General features: G+C 47.7%; 2 protein-coding genes across 5 annotated transcripts in view; one reads left to right on the plus strand and one right to left on the minus strand.

Annotated features, from left to right (window-relative positions):
- Positions 1–129: 129 nt before the first annotated feature.
- DCTN2 (dynactin subunit 2) lies at positions 130–14,271 on the minus strand. Of its 2 annotated transcripts, XM_042946984.1 has the most exons (15): positions 14,059–14,271; positions 13,052–13,120; positions 7,414–7,419; positions 4,979–5,075; positions 4,737–4,798; positions 4,063–4,161; positions 3,425–3,585; positions 3,082–3,232; positions 2,683–2,748; positions 2,430–2,468; positions 2,174–2,251; positions 2,014–2,085; positions 1,665–1,767; positions 1,460–1,551; positions 130–595 (listed from the first exon to the last, which is right to left on the minus strand). In XM_042946984.1, exons 1-15 carry the CDS (start codon positions 14,092–14,094, stop codon positions 509–511), a joined length of 1,218 nt encoding a protein of 405 aa, XP_042802918.1. In that variant the 5' UTR covers positions 14,095–14,271; the 3' UTR covers positions 130–508. The 2 variants fall into 2 exon arrangements, with proteins under 2 accessions (XP_042802918.1, XP_042802919.1); XM_042946985.1 differs by lacking the exon at positions 7,414–7,419 and having other exon boundaries at positions 14,059–14,270.
- A 2,668-nt stretch (positions 14,272–16,939) lies between these two features.
- KIF5A (kinesin family member 5A) overlaps positions 16,940–25,323 on the plus strand; it is a 29,125-nt gene continuing 20,741 nt past the window's right edge. For 2 of the 3 annotated variants that reach the window (XM_042946988.1, XM_042946989.1), the window contains exon 1: positions 17,250–17,452. In XM_042946988.1, coding sequence (XP_042802922.1) covers positions 17,324–17,452 — 129 coding nt within the window. In that variant the 5' untranslated portion in view covers positions 17,250–17,323. Of the gene's footprint in view, positions 17,453–25,323 lie in introns of all 3 variants that reach the window. The other variant, XM_042946990.1, reaches the window with a different exon arrangement.

Raw genomic sequence — 25,323 nt, forward strand, 5'->3', positions numbered from 1 at the left:
TCATTTTTTCCTTAATTGAAGAACACGTTACAATTTAAATCCTCTACTAGTGGAGAGTGGCTTAAACTGCCTGTTACACTGTGAAGGTCTGTCTCAGTGCCGCCTCTTCCCCAGGAAACACAGCAGGGGTCACGCAGAGTACAACGGCATTTAATGGTCAGAAACAGTTGTACAGTATTACAACCAGCCACGGGGAGCTGTGCTGGAGGACCGGGCCCAATCCTTCCCCACCCCAGGCAAAGCAGTACTGGACAGGAGCTGGCATGTGGCTGGGCCCGTGTCCCCGAGGCCTGAGGGGAGACCACAGTGTCATGTCCCTCCCCCCCCACTACCAGTCTGTATTCATCAGAGGAGGGGTGTAAACCCCACATGCAAGAAGAACCCCTTGCCCCCATTGTCAAATGGGATGGGGATGTGAGAGTTATAATGAAGGGGAAACCCTATATAAGCTGTTAACAGAGTTCAAAGGGGGTAGGGATTACCCCCGTTCCGCATCTCTTAAAGGCGCTCACTTTCCCAGTTTCTTCATCCGTTCATCAATGTTGGCAAAATTCCCCTCAACCGTGGACAGGTTTTCACGCATGGTTGTCTGCACCTAGAAAATAACAGAGACGTTTTACTCTTTGTCGGGTCCAGGTGCTTACCTGGATGAGGACCTGGAGAAGTTCTCTTAGAGAAGACAAAAGAGACATGGAAGCCTAGCTGACGGGCCCTGGAGCAGGGAGGTTAGAGCAGCAGTTTTTAAATACCCCTGGAGTCCGATGGACCCAGCTTAGGATCTGCCACGCAGGCAGGACTCAAGCAGTACCACTCTTTGATCTGTTTCATGTGATGAGGGACATGTAAGATTTTGTTGAAGTGAGGGTTTTTATGGACTCAAAACTTAAGGAAACTGCCATGTACAGGAAGGACATACTGTACTTGATATATTTTTTCATTTATCTTGACGGTCCTATCGTGTTGGGCTTCTCAGCTTTAATTCTGCCCTCAGCACTGAAAACAGTGCCTTCCAAGAGAAACTGAGGACTATGTGCTGGGCACTGGTAAGAATGAAGAACGTGAGGCTCTGCCCAGTGTCAGAGAAGAGGTGGCAGAACTAGGCCGGAGCCTGGCTGTTGACTTCAAAGTCCATGTTCCTCCCGATGTGCCGTGCTCTGGATACAGGAGCATTTGGATGAGGACGGGGTAGGTGTTACAGGAAAAACTGAAGTTCACTGGACTCCTAACAATTCACCCGTTGGTGTTTCACCCAATCCGCACAACCCTGAGGTAGGTATAGTTTTCCCGATGGTGAGATGGAAGATCCCAGGTGAAGCAGTTGTCAAAGGTCCCATGACCACTGAAACACAGTAGAGAGAGCAAACTCCTGCCACAATAACGTGCTACGATATGGGCCAAGGCAGAACCCACTAGTCTGTGCTAGCGAAGGGATGCTGCAGACTAACAGAGGGGCACACACCTGGGTCAAGAGGGTGGTGTTGTCCTTGAGGGAACTAGCAATCATCTGCTGTGTGGTGTCCAAGTGTGTTAGGAGCTGACCAAACTGCATGGCTGCAAGAGAAGGTAAGAAAGAGATGGGTGAGGTTAGAATCTAAGACAAGAGGGAAGGAAACAAAGACTGCCCACTTTCCACTTCTTAGTTTCCCTGGCCGCCGGCCTCCCACCTTGCTCATGCAGCTGCTTGATGGTGACAAGTCTCTGCACCAGCTCTGGAAGGGTGGAGGCGATGGGGCTCCAGCGCTGTATGGTTTCATATAGCTGATGCACCTGGGGGTGGGGGGGGGGGGGACATGACAGGGCCCAGAGGGGGTGGCTGAGCGAAGTACACAAGGGTCATTTCAGTAGGGTGGGACAGGACTGAAACACTGCCCTGACTTTCTCAGCTGATCAGAGCTTATGAAGACAGCACCTGGGATTCAATGCTCCCACGCTCTGGCAGGACCACCAGAAGGACTCCAAGAACACGAGGGAACAGGAAAGGGTATAAAAATGAGGGAAAGGGCTCTTCCTGACCTTGCTTTGTGTATCTGCATCCTCTACAGAAGCTTTATGCTTGGCGATCTCATTCACCTTTCCCAGGACACTCTGAAAACACAGACTTAAGGTTGACAGGGCACCCAGGGCTTCCAAAGTCCCAAGATACCTGTAATCCGGTGTGCCCTCCGCTTAGTACCTGTAGCCGAGCCTCCACTTGGTCCAAAACTGCAAGGTCCAGGGCGTTCACCTTTGCTTGCAACAGCTCTACAGTCTCCTGGGGGTGGGGGTTGGGACAAACTTCACGAGAGAGAAAGGATCAGACTAGAAGAGCCCACCCCCTATTCCACTGAAGGGAATTAAGTATAGAGCTACACACCCAAACACAGTTCTCCAAGCAAACCCAATCCCAGTATCACCTCTGTAATCCTAACACCGGTTCCTTTTACACTCACCATAAGAGAGGCTCCCTGTAGACCTGCTGAAAGGGGATTCTAGTTGGGAAAAGGAGGAAAGAAATCAGTGGTTCTTGTATCTCCACATGATTATTACCTTCTCCCATCCTTTCTGGTTCTAGCTGGCAACCCACTGGCTGGTCCGATAACTGAAGCCCTTCCCACTCTTTCCAGGGTTCTGTGGAATGCTGTGGACATTAGGAAGAAGGGCGCGGGATCCAAGGGTCAGACTAAGTAGAGGAGAGCACCTGACCTGAGCATCCTGGTCACAGCGGACGGTCGCTTCCAGCTCTGTCAGGCGCTTCTCAAGTTCTGCAACCTAGAGAGGAGAAAGGAGGTGCGATTCGCCACCCGCCTCCCTGCTGCTGCAGCGGGCACTAAGATCCTGCTCTTCTCTGCTTGTCCACTTGCCATTCCCTCTCTCCTCCTCTCTACTCTGCCCAGGGACTCCTTTCCCTGGAACACATCCCTAGTCACAATCCTAAAATCTTAACTGAAAGTAGATGGGTGAGGGAAACCTGGAACAAGACATCAAGAGGAATCAGAAGCATTCCCAGCACCCTCTCCTCAGATCCAATCCCTTGGAGGGAGGCAGGAAAGTCTTTAGGGCCACCTCACCCCGGCCCCCCAACCACCTCACGCCCATACTTACTTTGGCAGCTTGAGAGAATTTGTCCTGTTCGGGCCGAGAATGTAGTTCGTAAGTGACAAGGCTACTATCTGCAGGGGTCCCACTGGTGGTCTTTCCCCCTGAACCAGCTCCTTTGCTGTTTTTTGTTGCTTCCAGCTGCAGCAGTAGGCGCCTGGGCCAGGAGACCAAGTAGTAAGATCAAGTCTTGAAGCATGTGGGCCAGCCCAGTCACGGTCATTTCTGTCTCATGTTCAGCATTAAGGAAAAACTGGGCTACCTCTCCCCTTAGTATCCTGGCCAGCACCTGGCTGAGTCCCCCTGTGCCCCAATCAGCAATGATTTCCCAACCACGTAGGGCACCCACTTAGCCAGAGCTCCATCGGGGTCAGTGAGGTTGATCGCCGCATCTGGTCCCAGCAGCTTCTCTAGGTGGGAAGCAACGAGCTGCTGCTTCAGGGCTGCTAGCTGTTTAGCCAGTACCACGGGGGTCAGCTTCTCTTCAGTGGCCGCCTCCTTCACCGTTGTCTGGTGTGAAGTAGACAATGAGGGGTGGCAAGTGTGAATCAAGACCAAAAAAAAGAGGATCAAGACCCTTAAAAATCGCTGTGGCTAGGGGCACCTGGGTGGCTCAGTCGGTTAAGCGTCCAATTGTTGATTTCGGCTCAGGTGGTGATCTCACGGTTTCATGAGTTTGAGCCCCACATCAGGCTCTGTGCTGACCTTGGGAGCATGCTTGGGATTCTCCCTCTCTCTCTGTCCCTCCCCCATTCATTCTCTCTCCCTCTGTCTCTCTCAAAATAAACTTAAAAAAAACAGCAGTGGCTGGAAGTCACTGGATGGTTCTTACCCATCTATGGCATTGAATGTAGATTTATGTATATTCCTAAATCTAGGAACCTCAGCTCCCTTAGCCAGGAGCTTAGGGAATGTTTCTCCTCCTGCTGTGAGGTCCTCCTCTGCGACATAAGTCAGAGCAGAGAGGGGAGAAGAGAGTTTAGTTACCTTGATTTTCTCAACTTCAGTTGTCAGCTCTTGGACCTCATGCAGTAGTCGCTGGTACTTTTGCTGTGGGGTCTCCTTCACTCCCAGACCCTCTCCAAGCTAGAGAGCAAGCACAGACAGGGAAGTTACACCTCTTAATACAGGGAGCTTCAAGAATTTATCCAAGGGGCGCCTGGGTGGCGAAGTCGGTTGAGCGTCCGACTTCGGCTCAGGTCATGATCTCGCGGCCCGTGGGTTCAAGCCCTGCATTGGGCTCTGTGCTGGCAGCTCAGAGCCTGGAGCCTGCTTCAGATTCTGTGTCTCCCTCTCTCTCTGACCCTCCCCAGCTCATGCTGTCTCTCTCTGTCTCTCAAAAATAAATAAACATTAAAATTAAAAAAAAAAAAAAAAAAAAAAAAAAAGAGAAAAGAATTTATCCAAACCTTGGGCCCAAGTTATAAGGGTATCCTATCCACCTCAGAATTCACAACAGCCTAGTACAGAAAAACTGGAGGTAGCTAGAGGCCTGGAGACTCTCCAGAGCAAACAGCAGGGGGACTAAGCATCCCGACTGTATCCTGCTGGGTTCCTCAGGACCCCTAATGAGAGAAAAACTCAGAAGCCTGACTGTATCCTTTGGTTTCTCTCCTAAACAGGATCATTGTACCATCCCCACCAACACACACACAACAAACCATCTCATATTCTCCAGATTCATATCCTGTTCTCTTGGTTTTTCCAATACGATCTGAGAAATCTGCCAAGAAAAGAAGATAGAATTGAGGGCCTGATCTAGGCCCAAGGCAGTCATGGACTCAAGTGACTTGACTGTCAGGGCTACCATGAAAGATCTCCATGAACGACCCTTTCCCCAAAGCAAAAGTCACCACCGCCTGAGGATAGGCCTCCCCCCAACCAATTTCCAGCCTGGTCTCACCAAGTCCCTTTGTCCCCACTCTCTTGTCTTTGAACTTGTCATAGGCAGCATTGGGATTGACAATGATGTGCTCCACACTTGTGCTCGTCAGCTCCTCCTGCAGGAATAGGTAGTTTAGGCCAAGGGCAGATTCATTCTCCCCCCAGACTTCCCTGACCCCACAAAATCCCCAAACCATTAGAGGAGACTGGGCCCTACTTTCCCAAGGGAAGAGAAGGGCAGTTCCACTCCAAGCTGCTGAGCTAGGCTCAGCCTAGGAAACGGAAGCTTCCCGGTAAATTTAGTCTCAGTTGTATAAATATTAACACCCTGATTCAAGTGGGAACAGAGGTAGCATAACTTCCCCACCCACTCTGTACATAAGCCTCCCATCCCCCGACCCCATCCAACTGGGCCCTCCCGCTTATCTGGCACACACCATGCACTCAGGGCAAGAAACCAACCTGACCTCTTTTAACCTCCCCCTCCCAAAAGTAAATTTCCTTGCTGCTGAGGAAGGCCATTTCAAGCTAACCTTCCATCCTCCTGGGGGTTGGGGAGAGGAAGGATGGCAGACAAGCAAGCTGCTAACTCCCAGGGTGAATGTGTTGCTGAAGGGAAGACACCAACTCTTAGACACAAGAGGAAGGTTGGCAGAGGGCCTGACCAGCAGCCCTGTTTCCAGGCTGCCATGAGGGTGGGGAGCTCAGGGCACACAGAAAACAGGCAAGAGAGTAATGTATTCTCTAAGGGACATCTTAGAAGCGATAAGCGTATGTGCCATCTGCTTGCCACGAGGACCTGTGGGTAAGGGCCACGCCTAGGTCCTGACATGGAGGTGGCCCAGCATCTTTTCGAAGAGAAGCTGCAGCACCTAACTGTTCTCCCTGAGTCCTTGGCGGTGTCTCAAGCACTAGCTCTTCCATAAATAGGGCGCGTGGTGAAGAGAAGGATAAAGACAATTTACCCTAGGGACCGAAGCAGAGAGGTTTCCTCCTTACTAGTTATCGACTGGCTGTTCAGATTCCAGTAACTACACCAAGCCGGGGCACTCCAAACTACCCAACCCCGTCACTTGTCAGCAGTCCGACAGCTCTCTCTACATTACTGAAGGAGCAGGGAGGAGACCAGAAGTTCTTTTGTGCTGAGGATGCCATCTCCATCTTCTACAGGAGGCAAAGTGAGTCTTTCCTTTCACTACAACAATGGTTCTCACCCCTGCCTGCACAGTTGCATCACTTAGAAAATGTAAAAACAAATCAAAAGACAATTAAAATTAAAAAAAAGAGGCTTGGGCTCGCCTCTGTAGATTCTGATTTAATTGTTCTGGGGTAGGGTTGGGATAGCAGGCCAGTTGAAAAGCTACCCAGATGATTCTAATGTGCAGCCGGGACTGGACAGAGTCTCTGCCTGTGTGTGGGTATTGGGGGTGGGGGCGGAGGATGATGATGGAGAGACATCATGAAGAGCAGCAGCATCTCCGGTCTGCTATTGGAGAAGGAATCAGTGTGAGTGGCAGCTTTAAAAATAAGGGAAAGGATGGAGTAAGGAGAAAACATCAACTTTGATCTTTACCTCTTCTTCAGGGAAGTGCTGAGCAGAGGGGCAAGAGCTAAAGATTAAGGGAAAACAAAAGGGCTCGATGGCCCATAATGCAACGGTAAAGAGACAACTGGGCTCCAAATTATCAGCTCTTTAACCTTCTCTGAAATGTATGGCTAGAACACCCACAGGCCAAATAACTGAGTAGTCTCTGGCCTCTCTTGTCCGAGAAGCACTCCTGATCAGGAGTGGCAACCACCTTCTCTTAAGTTCATAATCAAGAGTATGCCACTCTCCCCTGTGAGTGCTCCAGTCAAGGCCAATGAAGTAGAAATCCATTAAAAAAAAAAAAAAAATCCTCCTAAAAAGAGAAATGGGAAGCACATATAGACCAAGGAATGAAATTAATCATAGATACCATTTGGTAAGCCCTTATTTTGGGCCAGGCACTATGTTGATGAGAACCTACTTTCTTACATGCTTCCTAAATAGGGAAGGAGACGAGCAGAAAAGGATCAACACACAGACCGTGAGTCTCAGAGGTCCTGGACGGTGACAAGAATGAACAGTGCTTTCATGTCACTATTCCCACTTAGGACCATGTCCTGGATCAGGAGAGGAGCTGCCCGACGCGGGCATCATCTCAGAGCCTCTCCAAGGATGTGGCCCCAGAGACTCAGGTGGCCGACACTGTTCAGTCCTCCAGTGGCACCCACTCCGCCAGTGTCTCAGAGATCTGGGGGCATGGGCTAGGGGCAGTATCATTACAGTGATTTGGAAGATGGGAAAAGGCTGTCAGCTGGGGAGGGGCTGGATAGAGGGATTAAAGATTTAGCAGAGACAAAAGGACAGAGGAACAACTGCCCATCACAGCACACCCCATTAAAAAGCAGATGAAAGGTCAGGCTTCTTACCAGCTCCTTGTGGTTTCCCCAGAGGTGAGAAAATCAAAAGAGTTAAAAGGAAAGGGAGTGGGGAAATGGGGGTGAGGGAGGGAAAAAAAAGACAAAATTGTTATTAGCAAATTGTCACATGCACTATATGATAGCTTCAAACACACTGCACCATAGGGCCCAGGGGAGCCTAGCAAAATTTGGGGGCCAAGAAGTTTCAGCTGGAGTCACCACATACCCCAAGAGAAAGAAGAGCCTGGGACCCTTTCCTCTCTGGTGGGGAGACTGTCATGAAGCTTTGCCATTGGCAGCAATTTAAGATCATCTGGGAACCAGTGAGATGTTGCAAGCTAGTGGCATGGAACAGGAAAGTGGGGGGAGACAAGGCTGAGGTGGACAAGGCAGAATGTGAAGCAGAGGCTATGGAGATTCTGAGGACATGTAGCTGATTGAGGGCTCACAATTCTCAAGGTGGGAGCTCATGGTTCAAGTCTCGCTGTCTCTTGGTTTCTCTAGTCTTGAAGAATTAGACATTTGGATGGCAGAATCGGTGACAATGAGGGTGCCCATGTGGATGGTTTGATATGACTTTAGGTTAGGCAGAACAAAATATGTCAGGAGATGGTGAGTTTCAGGAGATATGAAGTCCCTAATTGCAGCTCCGTTCTCATTCTCTGCTGTCAGAGTAGAGACAGGGCAAGTCCTGGTCCCTTGGATAGTCCAGTGTGTTTGTATCCATCTTGATTAGTTGGTAACTCGCCCTGCAGCACTGAGGGAACCAGAGCAACTGGGCCACGACGTGCTAGCACAAAAAGTGTAGAGGACACCAAGATTCACGGGCTACCAGCACATGTGCAGAAAATGTTTCTTCAACCCTCTGTTCTCAAGGTTCACAGAAGTTAGCGGGTGGACAAGAGGGAAAGGTGAGAATATTTTAAAGAGGCCTTCTTTGAGTCCAGCCACATAAAGTTCTCGCTTCTAAGCAAGATTGGTGAAGAAGTGCCAGGAGGGGAAATCTAGCTGTATGCCCTGCCTCTCCAGGAGCTCTACTGATGGGCACACAGAATGGTGGAGGATTGAAGATGGCTGTGTATATGAAAATGCATGCTGGGACAAAGACAAGTGCTTCCTGCCCCAGAGATTTCAGCTAGGTACACCTGAGCCTCAACCTCTCCGTCCTGTCTGATGCCAGGGTCCAGCTAATCCAAGACTCCTGTTTCAGCTCAGGGTCGAGGCGGATCCAGGCCCTGTGGTCTACACTGGGATGTCTCTGCGCAGAGTGAGTATAAGCACTCACAGGTGCACGCATGCAAACATACGAGGGGAGGCACACACACACACTACCTTTCTCTTACTTGCCCCACCAAGCTAAAACCAGCTTGGGAGAAACTCAAAGAAGGAGAGAACATTGAGCCGTAAGCTCAAGTTCAAATCATGAGGAACAAGCAGAATGGGGGAGGACAGAAAATCAAAGAAAAGCAAAAGTGGTATATTAGTTTGTAAACAGTATATACCATCTCCAGGGCTGTCCCACGGGTGCATTGTGGGATGATGAGTTTTTCCTCATCATCATTCTTATAACCTAGAGTAGTGACAGTCACCATGGAAACAGTACACCCAGCCACCTCGATTGGAAAATTCAAAGTGCCCTGAACTCAGGTACCAGCTTACCTGGTACATGACTTCCAGTCCCTCTCACTAATGGACCCCCTGACTCCCCAGGACTGTTTGGCTTAATGGCTGTGCCTCAGAGGGCAAGACCTGAGGTTCTAGATCAGACAGGGAAAGAGGCCACTGCTGCTCTCTGAGCTCTATGCCAACACTGCAGCCAGGAGAACTTCAGAACCACGATGACAAGGAAGTTGGAGAGTGCTGTAGAATAAAACTGTCCAGGATGGATCAACACAATGCTGACCATTCATCCATGGTCAGGAGGGGTACAGAAACAGAGACTCATGAAAGCACAAATAACCCAAGTTATTACTTTAAAATTGCACGTAACACTCCTTTTCCATCCCATTTACCTTTGTCTAAAGGCTTAGCACAGGAACATTAAAACGAGTTTTTCCAAGGGGTAATCTACATACAGCTAGGAAGTGAGGACTGTGATTGTCCTCCTTGTTCTTCACCCTTGTCCAGAATGGCTAACAGTCCTTTTCTCCTAACTTCATTTCACTCTGAGGAGAAAAGAGCCAACCCCCTTCTAACTCCAGCGTCTAAATGCCTCATATCCAAAAGCATTCCTAGCCTCCATGTTTCTATTCCATCCTCCACTGGACAGTTTTATTTTGCAGACCCCATAAGGGAAAGAGACAATGATTCATGGACCATAGTTGTACTTCTAAACCTGGATTAATGATTTTTAAACACAAGGCCAGCAGGCCCCTTAGTGACTCCGCTAGGGACTCAATAGAATTTAAAACGATTAGCTACACCAATAGCACAGTGACAGCGCATTGCATGCAAGATGGCAGATGAAAAAAAAAACATGCAGAGAAGAAGCATCGAATGGTCTTACTTGTGCAAACTAGTGTCCAGGCAAGGTGGTGAGGAGGGAGGATGGGGGAAGCATTAGGAAAAACTCAGGTAAGTTCAAGAGTGCCAACAGTCAATGAACACAATCAAGCAAACTCTATGATATCTCAATCCATAAGGAAGACAATGTACTGTTTCTCATCTCGGGCCGGGGAAGGGTTCCGCAGTATCTGCCCTTTGAAGAACAGCCTCTGCCAGGGGCCCATCGAACTATGGCTAGGTCACCTCTCCCCTTTCACATGGCATTAGAGATGGATAAGGCATAAAGGGAGAAACTATACCCTGTTTCTAGGGAGGTTTTCTAAGTTTACTTTCCTCGCTCCAGCAGTTCAAAAGCCATGAGCAGAATGCCTTACCGACCCAAAGGAGGCTGTGGGCCCAGCAGGGAAGGAATTCCAGTTGGGAATTAACTTTCCTGATAAGACATTTTAAAAAAAGTCTCCAAACAGTCCCGCACCCAAATCGACCTAGGAGTGTCTGAGATACAGAGATGAGATTCTCCCAGATTGAAGAAGAAAGGGCTAGCCTGTGCATCTGCCTGGCCCATTCATTTTAGAATATTTTACTTCCTGCTAAAATTGTTTTAAAGGGATAATAGGAAAATCAGGATCATCTTTAGCAAAACTTAAACCTTTTACACTACTTTCCTCCCTCATCCTCCCCACTATGAGAACTGTAATACTTTTACGTTTAGGTTAAACTAGCAATTACAATCTTTAAGGGATGTTAGAGAACATTATCTCCTCCAGCACCTCATTTTTTTTTTCCACAGTGGGAAAATCAGAGGAAGGAGGTTAAAAGATAGTGAGGGTCCACACTTTGGTTATTTCTTTAAATAAAAATCTGGAGATCCCCCAAAAGGTTCCATAAGGATTTGGTCATATTGGTTGTCTTCAGGGAAGGGAACGGAGTGGTGGCAGGCAGGGCTAGGAAGACACTTTTGCTCTATGTGCCTATACTGTCTATTTTAAAAACTGATCAAATTAAAGTTGAAAATAATCTGGAGACTAAGGCAGAACATTCCGTTGCTGGGAGTTAGGAAGGTGACTGAACACCTCGTGGTTCAGCCACGATACTGGTGATGTGCACTGTCATCTGTGCTAGGTCTTGGGAAGGCAGGTGAAAAAGCTATAGGCTGCTAGTGACAATCCAGACCTCACCAACACGAGGTTTCTGGACTAAGTACAACTCACATCTCTTCAAGTTGCACATTTACATCAATATTAAGAGCAGGAACAGAACCATTACTCAGCTGACTTCCCGAAGGCTGTCCTCCTAAGGCCCACAGGGACACCCAGAGGCCAGAGAAATTAGCTGACATCAGTAAACATCTCAGCTCCCTGCCCCCACCTGGGCTCCTGAAGCAGCTGAAGGTCTCCCCACCTCACCCACTCCTGCCTAGTGATGAAGAGTCATTTAGTTGAGCCTTAGGTGACGCAGGCAACTCGACTCTTCCTGCATGTACCATCCAGCTCCCATCACTCCTATTCTGTCATCCTAGGCAGTATGCTGCAGGACGTGAACACTTTGGGTATCCGCTCCCTATCAGCCACCCCACTTACTACTGAAATAAGCTGTTCAACGGGGAGAAACAGCCAATCACGGCTGCATATTCAGGGGCGTCCACGCTTGTCATCTTATTAAGAAATATTCCAGTACTTTCAAAAGGAAAACTACAATGTATGTTTTGGTTTGGAAAGGGGATTGCTGTGATACTGCCAGTCTGTATGCTAGTCAGTGACAAATGGACAAACTTCCATTGATCATCTCACCATGAAGGCTTGATACCTTATAGGCAGAGGCCTAGGCCAAAGTTGAACCGTCTCTGAAACAGGGCAGAGGACTGAAGTCCTCAGCTTATACACGCCTGCTCTGTGAGGTCAAAGGCAGCTTCCTAATAAGATACATCTGGAGTGACAGGTGCACACCCAGGTCTTTCAGCAATGACATCTGCATTATCTCCAGATACTCAAGCTTGGGGGACAGACTGACATGCCAGAAAGTACAGAAGCCACAAGGAACACACCACTGAGAGGAGACAGGGAAGGTGTTCCCACAAAGTAGGAACCACTTCCACACAGGGGAAACCAAGTAAGGAATAAGAGAGTACGCCAAGCCATACATTATAAGCCAGCAGCCAGCATTCTCCAGGATTAACCAGCCCCACAGACATAGCCACAGGACTTACAGACACACATACTGAGCCTGCTTTATCATCCATGTGACCTCAGCCCAGTTCTCTTTGGAACAGAACCTAAAACACATCTTGTAAGACACGCTTTACTAGTAGACCTTTGTTCTCCTTGGCCCTTAACATACAAGTTTTTACTGTGTTGGTTTCCATTCACTTAATTTTGTTTACTACATGTTTCCTATATGTATCCTAACTCCCTCACTAGTCTGGGGGATCCTTGAGGGTAGGGACATTTATTCCTCTGCGCTGCACAAAAACCAACACAGAATGAACACATTCAATAAACAACGCTAAGTGGTTCCCCTCATGGTTAAAATGTGTCCACAGCTAATTCCTTCCTCAGAGTTCATCTTAGATCTGAAAGTGCTAAGACACTCTCCTTTGCTGATATGAAATATTTATGTTCTTTCTCAATTTTTTTTTCCTCTGACCATATTCCTTATCTTTGTACAATCTCCACATCATTTTCTCACTCCTTGCTCAAAGGATACTGGGTATTCATGTAAAAGTGTATTCCTCTATACTTCAAAATCTAGCTCTTGGTAGGATACACTAATGGACATGTATTGAGTGAAATATTTTATGAAATCAAAGGCCTAGTTCCTAACCTCAAGTAGTCTGTAAGTGCTCAGACTCCATGATTCATTACCATGGATTAGCATCCAGAGGTCTACCTAAATCACTAGCCCCAAACTAAACTGTTTTGAGAGATATTTCGACTTTGTTTAAAAAACCCAAGGATCAGGACTTGTTGGCTATAATTCCACTGACTTCAATCTCCTTCCTGGCATGATTTATTGCAACCTACATACCTCCCAGGCTGGGTTGGCATACCCGCTTATTGTTGTGGCTCACCAGAAAAGGGAAAGGGTCTGCCTAGGGGAGAGAGGTTAGGGTCCAGAGGAGTCCTGAAGCAGCACATGGTCTTACCGCATCAAACTCCGCTTGATCATCCTCAGGTAGGTCGCTGGTTTCATAAACATCTGGTTCGTTCCTGGCCTGCAGATAGAAGCAGTGACCACCCTACCTCATTACCCAGCATCCACCAATATCCCTAAACCACTCCATTTGAATAAGCTAACAGAGAAGGCAGGCTGTGAGGCCAAGATTCTGTCCCTTCTCTTCCACCTGCCCAGGGAACTGTATGTCAGTTCCCAGTCTTGAAGGCATTGGGATGACAGCAGGGACAACTGGGACCTCATGGTAGGTGGCGAGTGCAAGTGATGACAAAGATGTTATCCTGAATCAGAATGGGGGCGGGCCCTTGGCAATCATTATATCAGAAGTAGGAGAGGGCTATCTTCAAATTAGGCCACAGCCTATACACCACTACCCTAGCACACTGGCACAAAGGTTTAGAGTGACTCAGGACCTTAGTATTCAAAAGTACTGTGACCCAACCCCCACCCTTGAGAATGCAGGCAGGGCAACACAAAAGGAGGGTACAGGCCGGCATATGTGGGGGTCGGCCACGGGGGTGGTCGGGTTTCTCGGAGGGCAGAATTTTCTATCTGGCACAAGAAGGGTTCTGCCAGGTTAACCTCTTCTTTGGCGGGTTGTAGGCCATCACCAAGTGGCCTGGTATGTCTGTTTGGAGTGGGGATGGGGGGGGGGATAATGGGGAGATTTGGGGAGACACGGGTGGTGCTGACACGGCTGGAAGAAACACTAGGGCACAAGCGATAAGCGCCCAGAGACGATGTCTGGGCGGAGAAACCGGCGACTGCCGGAAAAGGGGCCTGGTAAGCCATTCGGCGGCAGGGCCAAGTCGGGTCAGAAGACTCCGGAGGGTGCTGCGGCCCGTCGGGGAGCCAGGGGCTGGAGCCCTGGGGCGGAGGAGGGGCTGCAGGCGGGAGGGGTCACGGGTTAGTGTCTGTTGGGGGTCCTTAGTAGGTCGGGGGTGCGGTCCTGGGAGCCGGGGCTGGCCCTGTACTCACAATGCCGGGAAGATCGGCGTACTTAGGGTCCGCCATGGCGGCGGCGAGGCGGGGTTGGGGGACCGGGGCCTCGGCGGAGCCGGGGCCGGTGTTCGGGTAGGGGAGAGGCTGGGTCCGGGTCCCGGGCTAAGGCGGCGGCAAAGGGAGCGGCGGAGGAGGTGGAGAGCAGGAAGTCTCGCGACAGGAATCTCACAGGAGAGAGAAGGGCAAGACAAAAGTCGCGAGAACAGCCCGCTACCACACCCCTGGAGAAGCCGGGATTGGCGAAAATGCGGCCAGGGAATGAGGTAATGGCGAGGGACGCAGCCTGGGATTATGGGACCTGTAGTCTTGGCCGATAGGGGCTTGGACGGAGAACGACAATAACGCGCCTTGGGAGTTATTTCACACAACTTCTTTTCTTTCAGTTTTACATCAGGTCTATGATAAATGTTTTATAATTCCTGTTTTTCAGAAGAATTCGTTTGGGCTTCCAGAAATTAAATGACTAGATAAAAATCACACATCCTGTCATGCTGTGGCACAGAAAGGGCTTCAAAAACAATAATAGCAGGTAAAATTTAGTAAAGGCTTAGTCATGTTAGGAATGAAAATAATCTTCTCAAGTTAGAGATATCAGATAAAATACAGGACGCCTAGGCAAATTTGAACTTCAGATAAATAATAGTTTTTGTAGTATAAGTATGCCCCACATCATTTTTGGGATATACTAACACACACACACACACACACACACACACACACACACACACACACTCACACACACACTAATAGTTTTTAATCTGAAATTCAAATTTAACTGGGCATCCTGTTTTGTTTTTCAAATCTGGCAATCCCATCTCAAGTTCATAAATAGGTAAGAGGTAGCTGTATGTCTGAACACACTCTGTGCTTTTTTTTAAAATGTTTTTTTTTTTTTTTGAGAGAAAGACACACACACACACACACACACACACACACACACACACACACACACAGAATCTGAACCAGGATCCAGGCTCCCAGCTCAAAGCTGTCAGCATAGAGTCCAAGGCGGGGTGCCAACTTGGGAACTGGGAGATCGTGACCTGAGCAGGAGTCCGAAGCTCAACCTACTGAGGCACCCTCTGTGGGTGAGAGGCGCCCCATGAACACCCTCTGTGCTCTTAACCACTTCACTAATAGTTTTCAGACTTCTGAATTTTCACAGTTCAGTAAAATTAAAATTAATTCTGCCATTACTGCACTAGAAAAAGAAAACACTGTTTACTATAACCATCATTTCTTAGTAGAAAAGTAGGAAGGACATACTCTCAGAATGAAAGGCCATCCTTTGAAACTTAATAAATCTAGCTTTATGTAAAACTTACTGCATCACGTGTGGATGTTTTTTTGGGGGAGGGAGGGGCCTATACCCAGTACATTTTTGTCCCTGACCCTCCATAGACAAGCTTTTTTTTTTTTTTTTTTTTTTTTTAAGACAAGCATTTTTTGCAACTCCACTAAGGCTGCCACCCTGGAGTCCCTGGGGACCTGAGTTTGGGATGTTTTCCAGAAGGCTTCCTGAGCTTTCAGGATGCTGCAACACTTGGAAATAGTGCCAGACCAAGTGACTGGAGAGATGCTGATGTTCCTGAGTTTGGAACTCATTGTCATTCTATGCATACTCTCCTGGCTTTTTCCCCAAACCTCTACCCCTCTTCCATCCATCCATCCGGTTTCTTATGCTGGACCCTTTTTCTTCAGTTTCCTTAAGATTCAAGGTGGGTTAGAGGTATAGGCCCAACAAGGGGAAGCCCTCAGCTGAGTTCTGTGCAGTTAGTTCTTGTCTGGCCAGGCCACCATTCTCTCACTTTTGCCTCATAATGTCCAAGTGACCTCAGACAATTGCTAGGCAAAACTTCCATCCCCTCCTCCCTTCTCCCATCACCCCACTCCTCCCCTTGGCCTAGAGCCTCAACTCCTGCAGTCCAACTCTCTGTTGGCTAGCAAGGCCTGTGACGTGAAGAAAAATCAATTTGGCCAGCTTCTAGGTGGTTCTGCCCAGGGGCTGCAGCAGGAGTCTGACCTGAGGGGAGGAAGGACAAAGAATCTCTAAGGCTTTTTTTTTTTTTTCTTTTTTCATTTTGCTAGGGAAGGGGGAGAAACAGAACAAGGCCTGAGAAAGGGGCTGGGGTGTTGGGACTCTGACCAATGGTAACTTGGACAGGAAACACATAGGTGCCTAAACCTGCCTGAAACCTAAAGGCAGAGGTCTGCCCTATAGGTTCTCAAAGCCCTTGTGGCCTTCCCCACCCTCATCATTACCCCTCCTTCATTGTTTTCTGACTCCCTTTCTCTTGCAAAAGCTTCTCCTGCCCACCTTATGCCCAGCCCCAGCCTATGAGGCAAAAATGAGAATTTTATTTGCTTTTGAATTCTAATAGCCCAGAACCAGAGTTTGTTTTCCTTCACACCGGGGACCTGGTGTGTATAGTGGGGAACGAGCGCACCTTTGGACGTAGAAGGGGTTGGGACTAGCCTCTCCCCTGACACCCCTGTCTGAAAAATGAGACCTGGACACCCTCCTCCACAGGGGTATAGGCAGCTGCCCTTGAAAATTGAGTGGGTTGGGAATCTTGTGTGAGGGGGTTGGGGATGGAGAATGAGAAGAAGGCTCTCAATATGGAGAGAGGACAGTGACAGGGGCGGGGCGGGGGTGGGGGAGGAGGATGTCCCGGAATAAAAAGGGTGCAAGCGCCGTTGACTCTCTTCCCTACCCAGGCGACAAGCCCACCTCAGCCCCCTTATCCCTTCCAGAGGGGTGGAGTCCGAGGGAGGGACAGGCAGGCCAGGGAGGTGGGGAGCTGGGATGCAGCGAGTGACTTGGGTGGGGAAGGGGTGAGGGCGAGGTTACCTAGGAGCTTCGGGGGTGAGGGAGGAGGCGAGAGGAGAGAACCGGCGCCCCCTCGGGTGGACGCCGAACGGGAGGCCCCCCGCGAAGGAAGCCCCGCCCGCCGCCGCCCCGCCCAGGCCCGCAGCGCGGCGCTGCAGCGCGAGGGGCGGAGAGGCAGAGAGCCGCGAGAGGAGGACCAGACGCCCAGGTCGCCTGCATCCCTGTGCCGCAGGAGCGAGCAAGCGCGCCCCGGCCCTGCTCCCCAGCCTTCGCCCGGGCGCCCCACCTGCTTCCTCGGTCCCAGAGACCGAGCACCTGTCCTCCGCCTCGGCTTCAGCTGAGCCCCCCTCCTCCGGAGCGCGCACAGCCCTGCTGCCCGAGAAGTGCTCCAGCCTGTCGCCGGCGACCACCATGGCGGAGACCAACAACGAATGCAGCATCAAGGTGCTCTGCCGATTTCGGCCCCTGAACCAGGCCGAGATTCTGCGGGGAGACAAGTTCATCCCAATTTTCCAAGGGGACGACAGCGTCGTTATTGGGGTGAGTGTCGCCCCGGGAGGGAATTTGGGAAGATTCTACCCCGCCCCCGCCGAGTCTTAGCCCCTGGCTGTCACTGCACCCCCTCCCCGCCGCTCAGCCTCCATCCTCCGCCGCAGCCCCTCCTCTCCCCTGCATCAGGATGACTGGGTGTGGCCTGGCCAGGCTGGTGGCCAAGTCTCCGCAGAGTGGGAGGGGGCTACTTCCTCGCAGTCGGGGGACCCAACTCCCCTTTGCTGCTCGCTGCAGCGTCCGCACCCCTCAGAGCCGGTCCCATGTTTTTCTGATGTTTTCCCTCTCCCCTAGAGAAAGCACATCTTCCCTTTGTTATTGGCTCGGATCTCTACCCCCATCTCCCAGGAAGGGAGGGGGTAGACCAGTGGATGGGCTAGATGACAGGTGGGCAGTCCAGGGCTTCTGCGGGCGGAGGTATAAATGAGAGTGGGCTCTAGGACCAAGCCCTCCGTCAGCCCCTGAAGTAGTTGCAGCCTAGACTGGGGCGGAGGGCACAGATCTGATGAAGGGTTTTCTGAGGAATACATTGATGCCACACCCAGTCGGGGAGGGGGGCTCTGGGGTCCTAAGGAAATGTCTGCCTTTCCCTCCCAGGTACAGTAGGAAGAGGATTTCAGACACCCCAGTCCCCCCTAACAAATAAAAATAACCAAATCCTGAGGTCTTAATAGGTACTTGCTTATTCATCCTTTCTCTTGATGATCCAGTAAAAAAAGTAGCAAGTCGCTTCTACCTCATCATGACAGCCCTATCCGTGGAGGAGATCTTGTTAAGGAGGACTGATGTTTCCTGTGGGTTTGTTACTTGACGTGTATTATTTAATCCTCAAAACAACACTCTGAAGTAGGTATTAATGTTTCCATTTTACAGATGAGGAAATTGAGGCCCAAAGAAGTTGAATGACTTTCTCAAGGTCACACTGTTAACTCATAGATCTGAACCTTAATCTGTAACTCCAAAGCTCATAGATTTTCCTATCACACTGCCTCTGCGGATTTCTCTTCTGGACCTTTATCTGTGATGGCCTAAAGGGAATTCCTAGGGAATTCTTCACCCACCCCTCCTTTCCGAGGTTGGTAGGGATGTCAGGCTATGGAGTGAAAGGATCTGGGTGCCGAGTCCTGTAAGGCTTTGAGGGGTGCTGGGCCAAGAAACTGCAGCTAATTGGAGAAGGGAGGGGCACATATGAGGACTGCTGTCAAGGTCAGGAGCACTGTTTATATATCTTTGGTCCACAGTGCTTGGCACAAGGCATGCTTATTAAAGGAATTAAGGAAAGATGGGGAGGGAGCATGAGCCTTTTGAATCAGTGAGAATGGGACTTTGAATAAACATGTTTTAAGAAGAGCCTGCTTGTATGTCCCGTCCCCAAGGACCCCAGTCTGTCACCATGCTGAGCTGTCACCAACTGAACTCAAATGGGTGCCTCTGCCTTGTGTGTGTGGTTACATATGTGTGTGTTCACCACATACAGAGGGCTCTTGTCTTTCTTTGCCTCAAGGGCCTTAGGCTTTACAGTCTGGTCTGTCTGGCCAGGCTAACATGACCAGCCTGGGGGATCCTCTCCAAGTAGTCTGGACAGCAAGCATTAGCTGTGAGAGTTAGAGCTTGATGGTCCCCTGAGGTATGAAGGCTGAGAAACAAGAGGGAGGTGGTCATGGGAGAGCCCATCCACAAAAGGCTTCTACTGTGAAGCCTAGTTTCCTTGCTTTATTTTTTTCAGGTAAGTCTGAAAAACTCCTTTAGGCTCTCAGGCCATCCCAGTGTGGTGGGCATGGGGCATGGGGTGATGTTGGGAGAAGGAGCGGTGGTATTGATCTGTCCAATTTGCTAAACAGGAAAGACACAGTAGAAGGTGGAGAAGGGGGAGAGATGAAGAGAGGCCCAGGGCCCCCTGCCAATTCAGATTCTATCTTAGTTCCACAGCTGGTCCTTCCCTGTCTGTTTTGCCTGATATTTACAGGGCTGCACCTTTGTCTCACTGTGTATATTCCGTTGCCCAAGCCCTTCCTGTCAATCTCTCTGGCCGAGATAGATGCTGCTGGGGGGCCATTTTGTCTCAGGCAGCGTCCTTGGAGCTTGCCTTCCCAAGCTGACTGTTCCTTGCTCATTTGGGAGGAGGAGGGCTATAGGCGAAGGGATTCTGAGGTGACCCTTGAGTCCCACCAAGGGGAGTAAATCCCCTACCCACTTTCCTCTTTCTTCCTCGGTCTCCCTTTGGGGCCCAGCATCTGAGGAATTAATGGAGGAAGCTGCTTCAGGAAGGTGAGGGAAGAGTGAAGGGGGAGACAATAATCTCTCCAAACCCAGTCCCTGCTCCTTTCTCTAATGGCTCTCCTCTCTGCCTCTGCGGCACTGCGGCTAGCTCTGGGCTTCAGAGTCCCTAGTGTTTGTGGGCTTTTTCTGCTTGGCAAATAAGCTAGAAAGATAGCTCTTTCAGCCCTATCCCTTCCCCATTCCCCTGACTTCTCCTAGCAATCTGGGGGATGGGACTTAGCCAAAGTTAATGGCCTGAGTCATAGTAGAAGGGTGTCTGGGTCACTGTCTGTGTGCTGTGTACCTTGTTTTGCTCTCTGTGTCACTCAGAATCCAGTGTGACTTTTTCACTGGACCCATTTAAGTGTTTCTCTGCTTTGGTCTTGGTGGACAAAGTATCCTGGTGCCTGCTGTCTGGGCTGTTGTTGCCTCTATACCAGACATGGGAGGGATGACAGTAAGAGAAGACAATGCACTCTCCCTCCCTCCCCCTGTTGCTCTCTCCCTCATTCATTCAAGTGTCCACAATATTTCCTCCCTCAGGTCTCCTAATGGGTTAGTAGGCAGGCAAAATCCAGAACTATCAAGTACTTCATTTAGGAAAGCAGGCAAAAATCCAGGACCATCAAGTACCTTGTTTGGAAAAGCTAGGTTGGGACCTGATGGGTTATTGGATAAGAGTCAGTATTGTTTGGGGTGGCCTAGGATTCCTTTGATATCTGAAGAGGGCGAGCCGTTCTCCCTTTAGCTTTGGGGGAGTCTCATAAAGGAAAATAGAGAGGAGAGGTAATGTTCACTATGGCCAGTGTCTCTCCAGCATTACCATGGCAACAATCCCCAGGGGTGTCACCATGGAAATCAGGCCTGGTGCTCAGAAGTCCAGCCTTTACCAAGTGCTTTACTGAGGGTTGAAAAGGTTGGTCATCTTGGGACCCCTGATCTTAGGCCCTCCATTAGCTTTAGTCAGCTCACATAATGGAAAACTACTGAAAGGTGCCAAGAGACACAAATGGAGTAGGCAACAACAAGGAGGTGTGGGGTGGGGAGAACAGAGCCCTGGGCTGAGGGACTCTGAAGGTGGGCTCTCTGGAGAAGGCTGTGAGGAGTGCTTAGATTGCTGTGGGTAGGGGAGTGGATCTCAGGGGCATTCCTCAAAGGTGGAGAGTCTCCCTGAGTGTTTCTAATGAAATAAATCTTCCAGTCTCTGATGCTGTCATGGTGAGGGAGGGTTCCTGAGAGAGGATGGGTGAGAGAATCACATATTTCTGAAGATGGGGTTGAGGTTGGAAAAAAGGAGTGATGAAACATCTAGAGTCTGGAAACATTTGGAGAAATGTCCAAATGGGGAGGGGGGTGTGTGGCATGTGGCGAAGGGGAAAGGAAAGCCATGATAAGGATCTGATGCAGTGCTCAGTGTTCAGGCACTTCAGTTTTTGAAATTTTGAGAAAGAGAGGGAGAGAGAGAGAGAGAGAGAGAGAGAGAGAGAGAGAGAACACAAGCCAAGGAAGGGCACAAGAGAGAGGGAGACACAGAATCCAAAGCAAGCTCCAGGCTCTGAGCTGTCCAGCACAGAGTCTGACTCTGGGCTCAAACTCAAACTCACCAACTGTGAGATCATGACCTGAGCCCAAGTTGGATGCTTAACCGACTGAGCCACCCAGGCGCCCCAAGTTTTTGGATCAGTATGGCACTGGGGGTCTGGATTCAGATTGCTTGGGTTTGAGACCATGCCCTACCATTTCTCAGTTGTGTGACTGTAGGCAAGCTACCTTACTTCTCTGAAACTCAGTTCCCACATCTATAAAATGGAATAATAACAGTACATATCTTTTAGGATTGCTGTGAACATTAAATGAGATAATGCTTGGGGCGCCTGGGTGGCTCAGTCGGTTAAGCGGCCGACTTCGGCTCAGGTCATGATCTCGCAGTCCGTGAGTTTGAGCCCCGCGTCTGGCTCTGTGCTGACAGCTCAGAGCCTGGAGCCTGTTTCGGATTCTGTGTCTCCCTCTCTTTGACCCTCCCCTGTTCATGCTCTGTCTCTCTCTGTCTCAAAAATAAATAAACGTTAAAAAAAATTAAAAAAAAATAAATGAGATAATGCATATTGCTTAGCACAGTGACAGACACATAATAAACTCCTGATAAGAGTTAGATGTTGTTATAATTGTATACATGTTGTCTCCCCACAAGCTAGCCTTTGACACATTGGGAAGTAGTTAACATTTCCGCTTCTTACTAGTTGTTTTATCCAAACATCCAGGTCTCTAGTATCTTTTTACACTCTTACTCCATCAATATCTGTATTTACTTGACAAATATTTATGAAGAACATCCTGTGGGCCAAGGACTGGGCTCGATGTTGGGGCTTTACAGGGAATCCCTGCCTTCAAGAAACTCTTGGTCTATGTGGTGATCCAGGCTGTGGAGTGGTCTGGGCAGAAGCCTGAGAGGAGGCATCAGAAATGGCTAAAAAAGGAAGGAAGGAAGGAAGGAAGGAAGGAAGGAAGGAAGGAAGGAAGGAAGGAAGAAAGAAATGGCTTTTGCTAACTATACTCACTCCCCCAGATTCTGATAAGAAACTTCCCACAACATACTATAGTCTGACTCAAAGTAATTGTGTGTCATGAAAAGACATAAATAATGGTGATGTTTCCCATGTGAGTAGTCTAGAGGCAAAATAAGTAGAAAACCACTGGTCTAGTTATTTGCATAAAAATAGCTGACAAACAAATTCATCTTGAGTTTAATCAATAGAAAATTTAAAACAAATCAACAATTTAACAGAAATAAAAATCTTAAGATAAAATAATGAACTAAACTTGGAATTTAAGGGCCTAGCCAAGAGTAAGGAAGAGATAGCAGGCCTTTCCAGAAACCCTGAAATTATAATCTGTGTCTATGGCTTTCCCTGCTTATGAGTTTCCTAAGTGGACCTATTTTTAGTTCTTGGATACCTTTTAGTCTCACAGTACGGAGAACACCACCCTTTTTACTCTCTGTGGTCTCTTCCTTCTTCTTGGCCTAGGCTAAGAAAAGGGGTTCTCAGGCAATAATTGCCTTCAGCACTTGGAGAGCGCCCTCCATTTTAATGCATGCATAGCCTCCTGTAGAATCCTTTAAGTGAGAGGATGAGACAAAGGGAAAGGAGGGAAAGAGTTGGTACCCATTTTCCCAGAAGGGAAGAAGGGAGGGGCAAAGTTGGCTCCAGAGTTCTACTTAACCCCCTTTGGCTGCATTCCTGGTTTCAAGACGCATAGATAGCCATCATTGGTGGAGAAGAGGCAAGAGTCATTGGCTTGAGATAGACGTGTTTGTCTCTGTTTCTCGGCTGCTGGATGGGAGAAACACTGAGTTAGATTACAATTCAAGAATCAATTTTCAACGCAAAAAAATTTTTAATTTAATTTAAAAAGAAAGGTATTACTGAGGAGGACAAGTATCAATGCCACTTTAAATCTGTTTAACACTGTATGATTTTCTTATATGTAATAAGGATTTTATTCTTTGTAAGGAAGTGTAATGATGAACCATTTGGATAAAAAGGATGAAAAATTCACAAAAGTCCTATGAATAATCCATAAACTCACTCAAACCTTAAAAAAAAGAATTAAGGTAGATTTTTCTTGAATAATATTAAACATAGTCTGATTGCAACACTAACATATTTTAATTGTTGACAAAATTAAAAACAAAGAGAAACACATGCAAGAAACTCAAAATCACTCAAAATCCCACCACCCCAAGAAAAACACTGTTAACAATTTAATGTATTTATTTCCAGTGAGTTTTTGCTGCATATATGCATATATTAATTTTAATAAAAGTGTATCATAAACTATATATTCTTTTGCATAGTATTATATGCAATACTATGATTACTATGATTACTACTTTACTATCATTAAATATTTTACATAATTTTATTTATGTTTTTAAATGTTTAATTTTTTGCATGAGTCTTAACATGCACAAGTGATAAAATTCAAATGATATAAAGAAGTATACAATGGAAAGTAAGTCTCCTTCCTACCTCTGTTTTCTAGCCACCCTGTTCCCCTTTCAAGAGACAACCAGTTTGCCTTTGATTACCAGTTTCTTATGGATCCTTCTAAAAACATACTATACATTTATAAGCAAAGGCATATATACGTGCGTATACGTTTTAAAAATTTTTTTATTTAAGTAATCTCACACCCAATGTGGGGCTCAAACTCACAACCCTGAGATCAAAAGTCACATGCTGTACTGACTGAGCCAGCCAGGTGCCCGTGCATGTACTTGTTTTTTTTTTTTTTTTTAACAAGAATGGAAGCATAGTATACATACTGTTCTGTACCTTACTTTTTTTTTTTCCACTTAACAACGAGTCTAGGAGTCTTCCTTATCAGCACATAAAGATACATCTCATTCTTTTTAACAACTTTATAATTTGTTGTAGGGATATGCCATAATTTACTTAACCAGGTCCTTATTGGTAGACTTTTAGGGTTATCCTATTAACTTGCTACTGCAAACAATTAAATGATCTTGTGTGTGTGTGTGTGTGTGTGTGTGTGTGTATACATATTGCATATGTGCAGTATGTCTATATAGAATACATTTTTGGAAGTTGAGGTCTTAAAGTATATATATGCACTTAAAAATTTAAGAACTGGTTCTAAATTGCCTCTCACAGAGTCGGCTCCAGCTTATATATGCCTTCTCCAGTGCAATGCTTTGGCCACTTTGATAGGTTAAAGTGGTATTTCATAGTCTTAATATGCATTTATCTTAATAATGAGGTTGTGTATCAATTCATTTTTAAGAACCACTATAATAACACCATTTTATGATGTCGTATTTTATAAGAGGTATATAATTTACATTCAGTGAGTGCACAAATCTTAAGCGGTTTGATGAATTTTATAACATATTTTGACACCCATGTAACCACTACCCAGATTGAAAACTAGAGTATTTCTATCACTCCTCAAAGTTCTCTCTAGCCCCCTCCTGTCAATATCACCCCCAGGCATCTGCTATTTTGACTTCTATCACTAGCTAAGTTTTGTCCTTTCTTGAACATCATACAAAGGGAATAATACAGTATGTGCTATTTTGTTCTTTTACTAACACATTTTTGAAATTTATTGATGTTCTATTATGACATCATTTTAAATAGCAGCAAAGGATAAAAATATGCACATGCCATAATTTAATCAACCAAGTCCCCTAAAATGTTATTCCCCTTTAGTTGTTTTCAATTTCTTGTTATTATAAACAGTGTGATAATAAACATTCTTCTTAAAACAACTTATTCTTTTCTTTTCATTTTTTTAACATTTTATTTATTTTTGAGAGAGAGAGAGAGCGAGAGAGAGAGAGAGAGAGCATGGGGGGAGGAGCAGAGAGAGAGGGAGACACAATCCAAAGCAGGTTCCAGGCTCTGAGCTGTCAGCACAGAGACCCATGCAGGGCTGAAACCCACGAACTATGAGATCATGATGCCAGCCAAATTTGAACACTTAACCAACTGAGCCACCCCCAGGCACCCCATGATAATAAACATTCTTGTAGCTACATATTTGCTACAAATATTTTCATAGCATGAATTCTTAGAAGT

Source organism: Panthera leo, chromosome B4, assembly GCF_018350215.1.
Source record: "Panthera leo isolate Ple1 chromosome B4, P.leo_Ple1_pat1.1, whole genome shotgun sequence".
NCBI classification, from domain to species: Eukaryota; Metazoa; Chordata; class Mammalia; order Carnivora; family Felidae; genus Panthera; species Panthera leo.

Bases quoted from the DNA above. Each gene is read 5' to 3' on its own strand.
- DCTN2 (XM_042946984.1), bottom strand. From the start codon at position 14,094: ATGGCGGACCCTAAGTACGCCGATCTTCCCGGCATT. The intron at 4,799-4,978 runs GTGAGACCAGGC...TTTTCTTGGCAG, and splicing joins AGTGGGGACAAAGGGACTTG to ATTTCTCAGATCGTATTGGA. The intron at 1,552-1,664 runs GTGGGAGGCCGG...CTTCTCTTGCAG, and splicing joins CAAGCAGCTGCATGAGCAAG to CCATGCAGTTTGGTCAGCTC.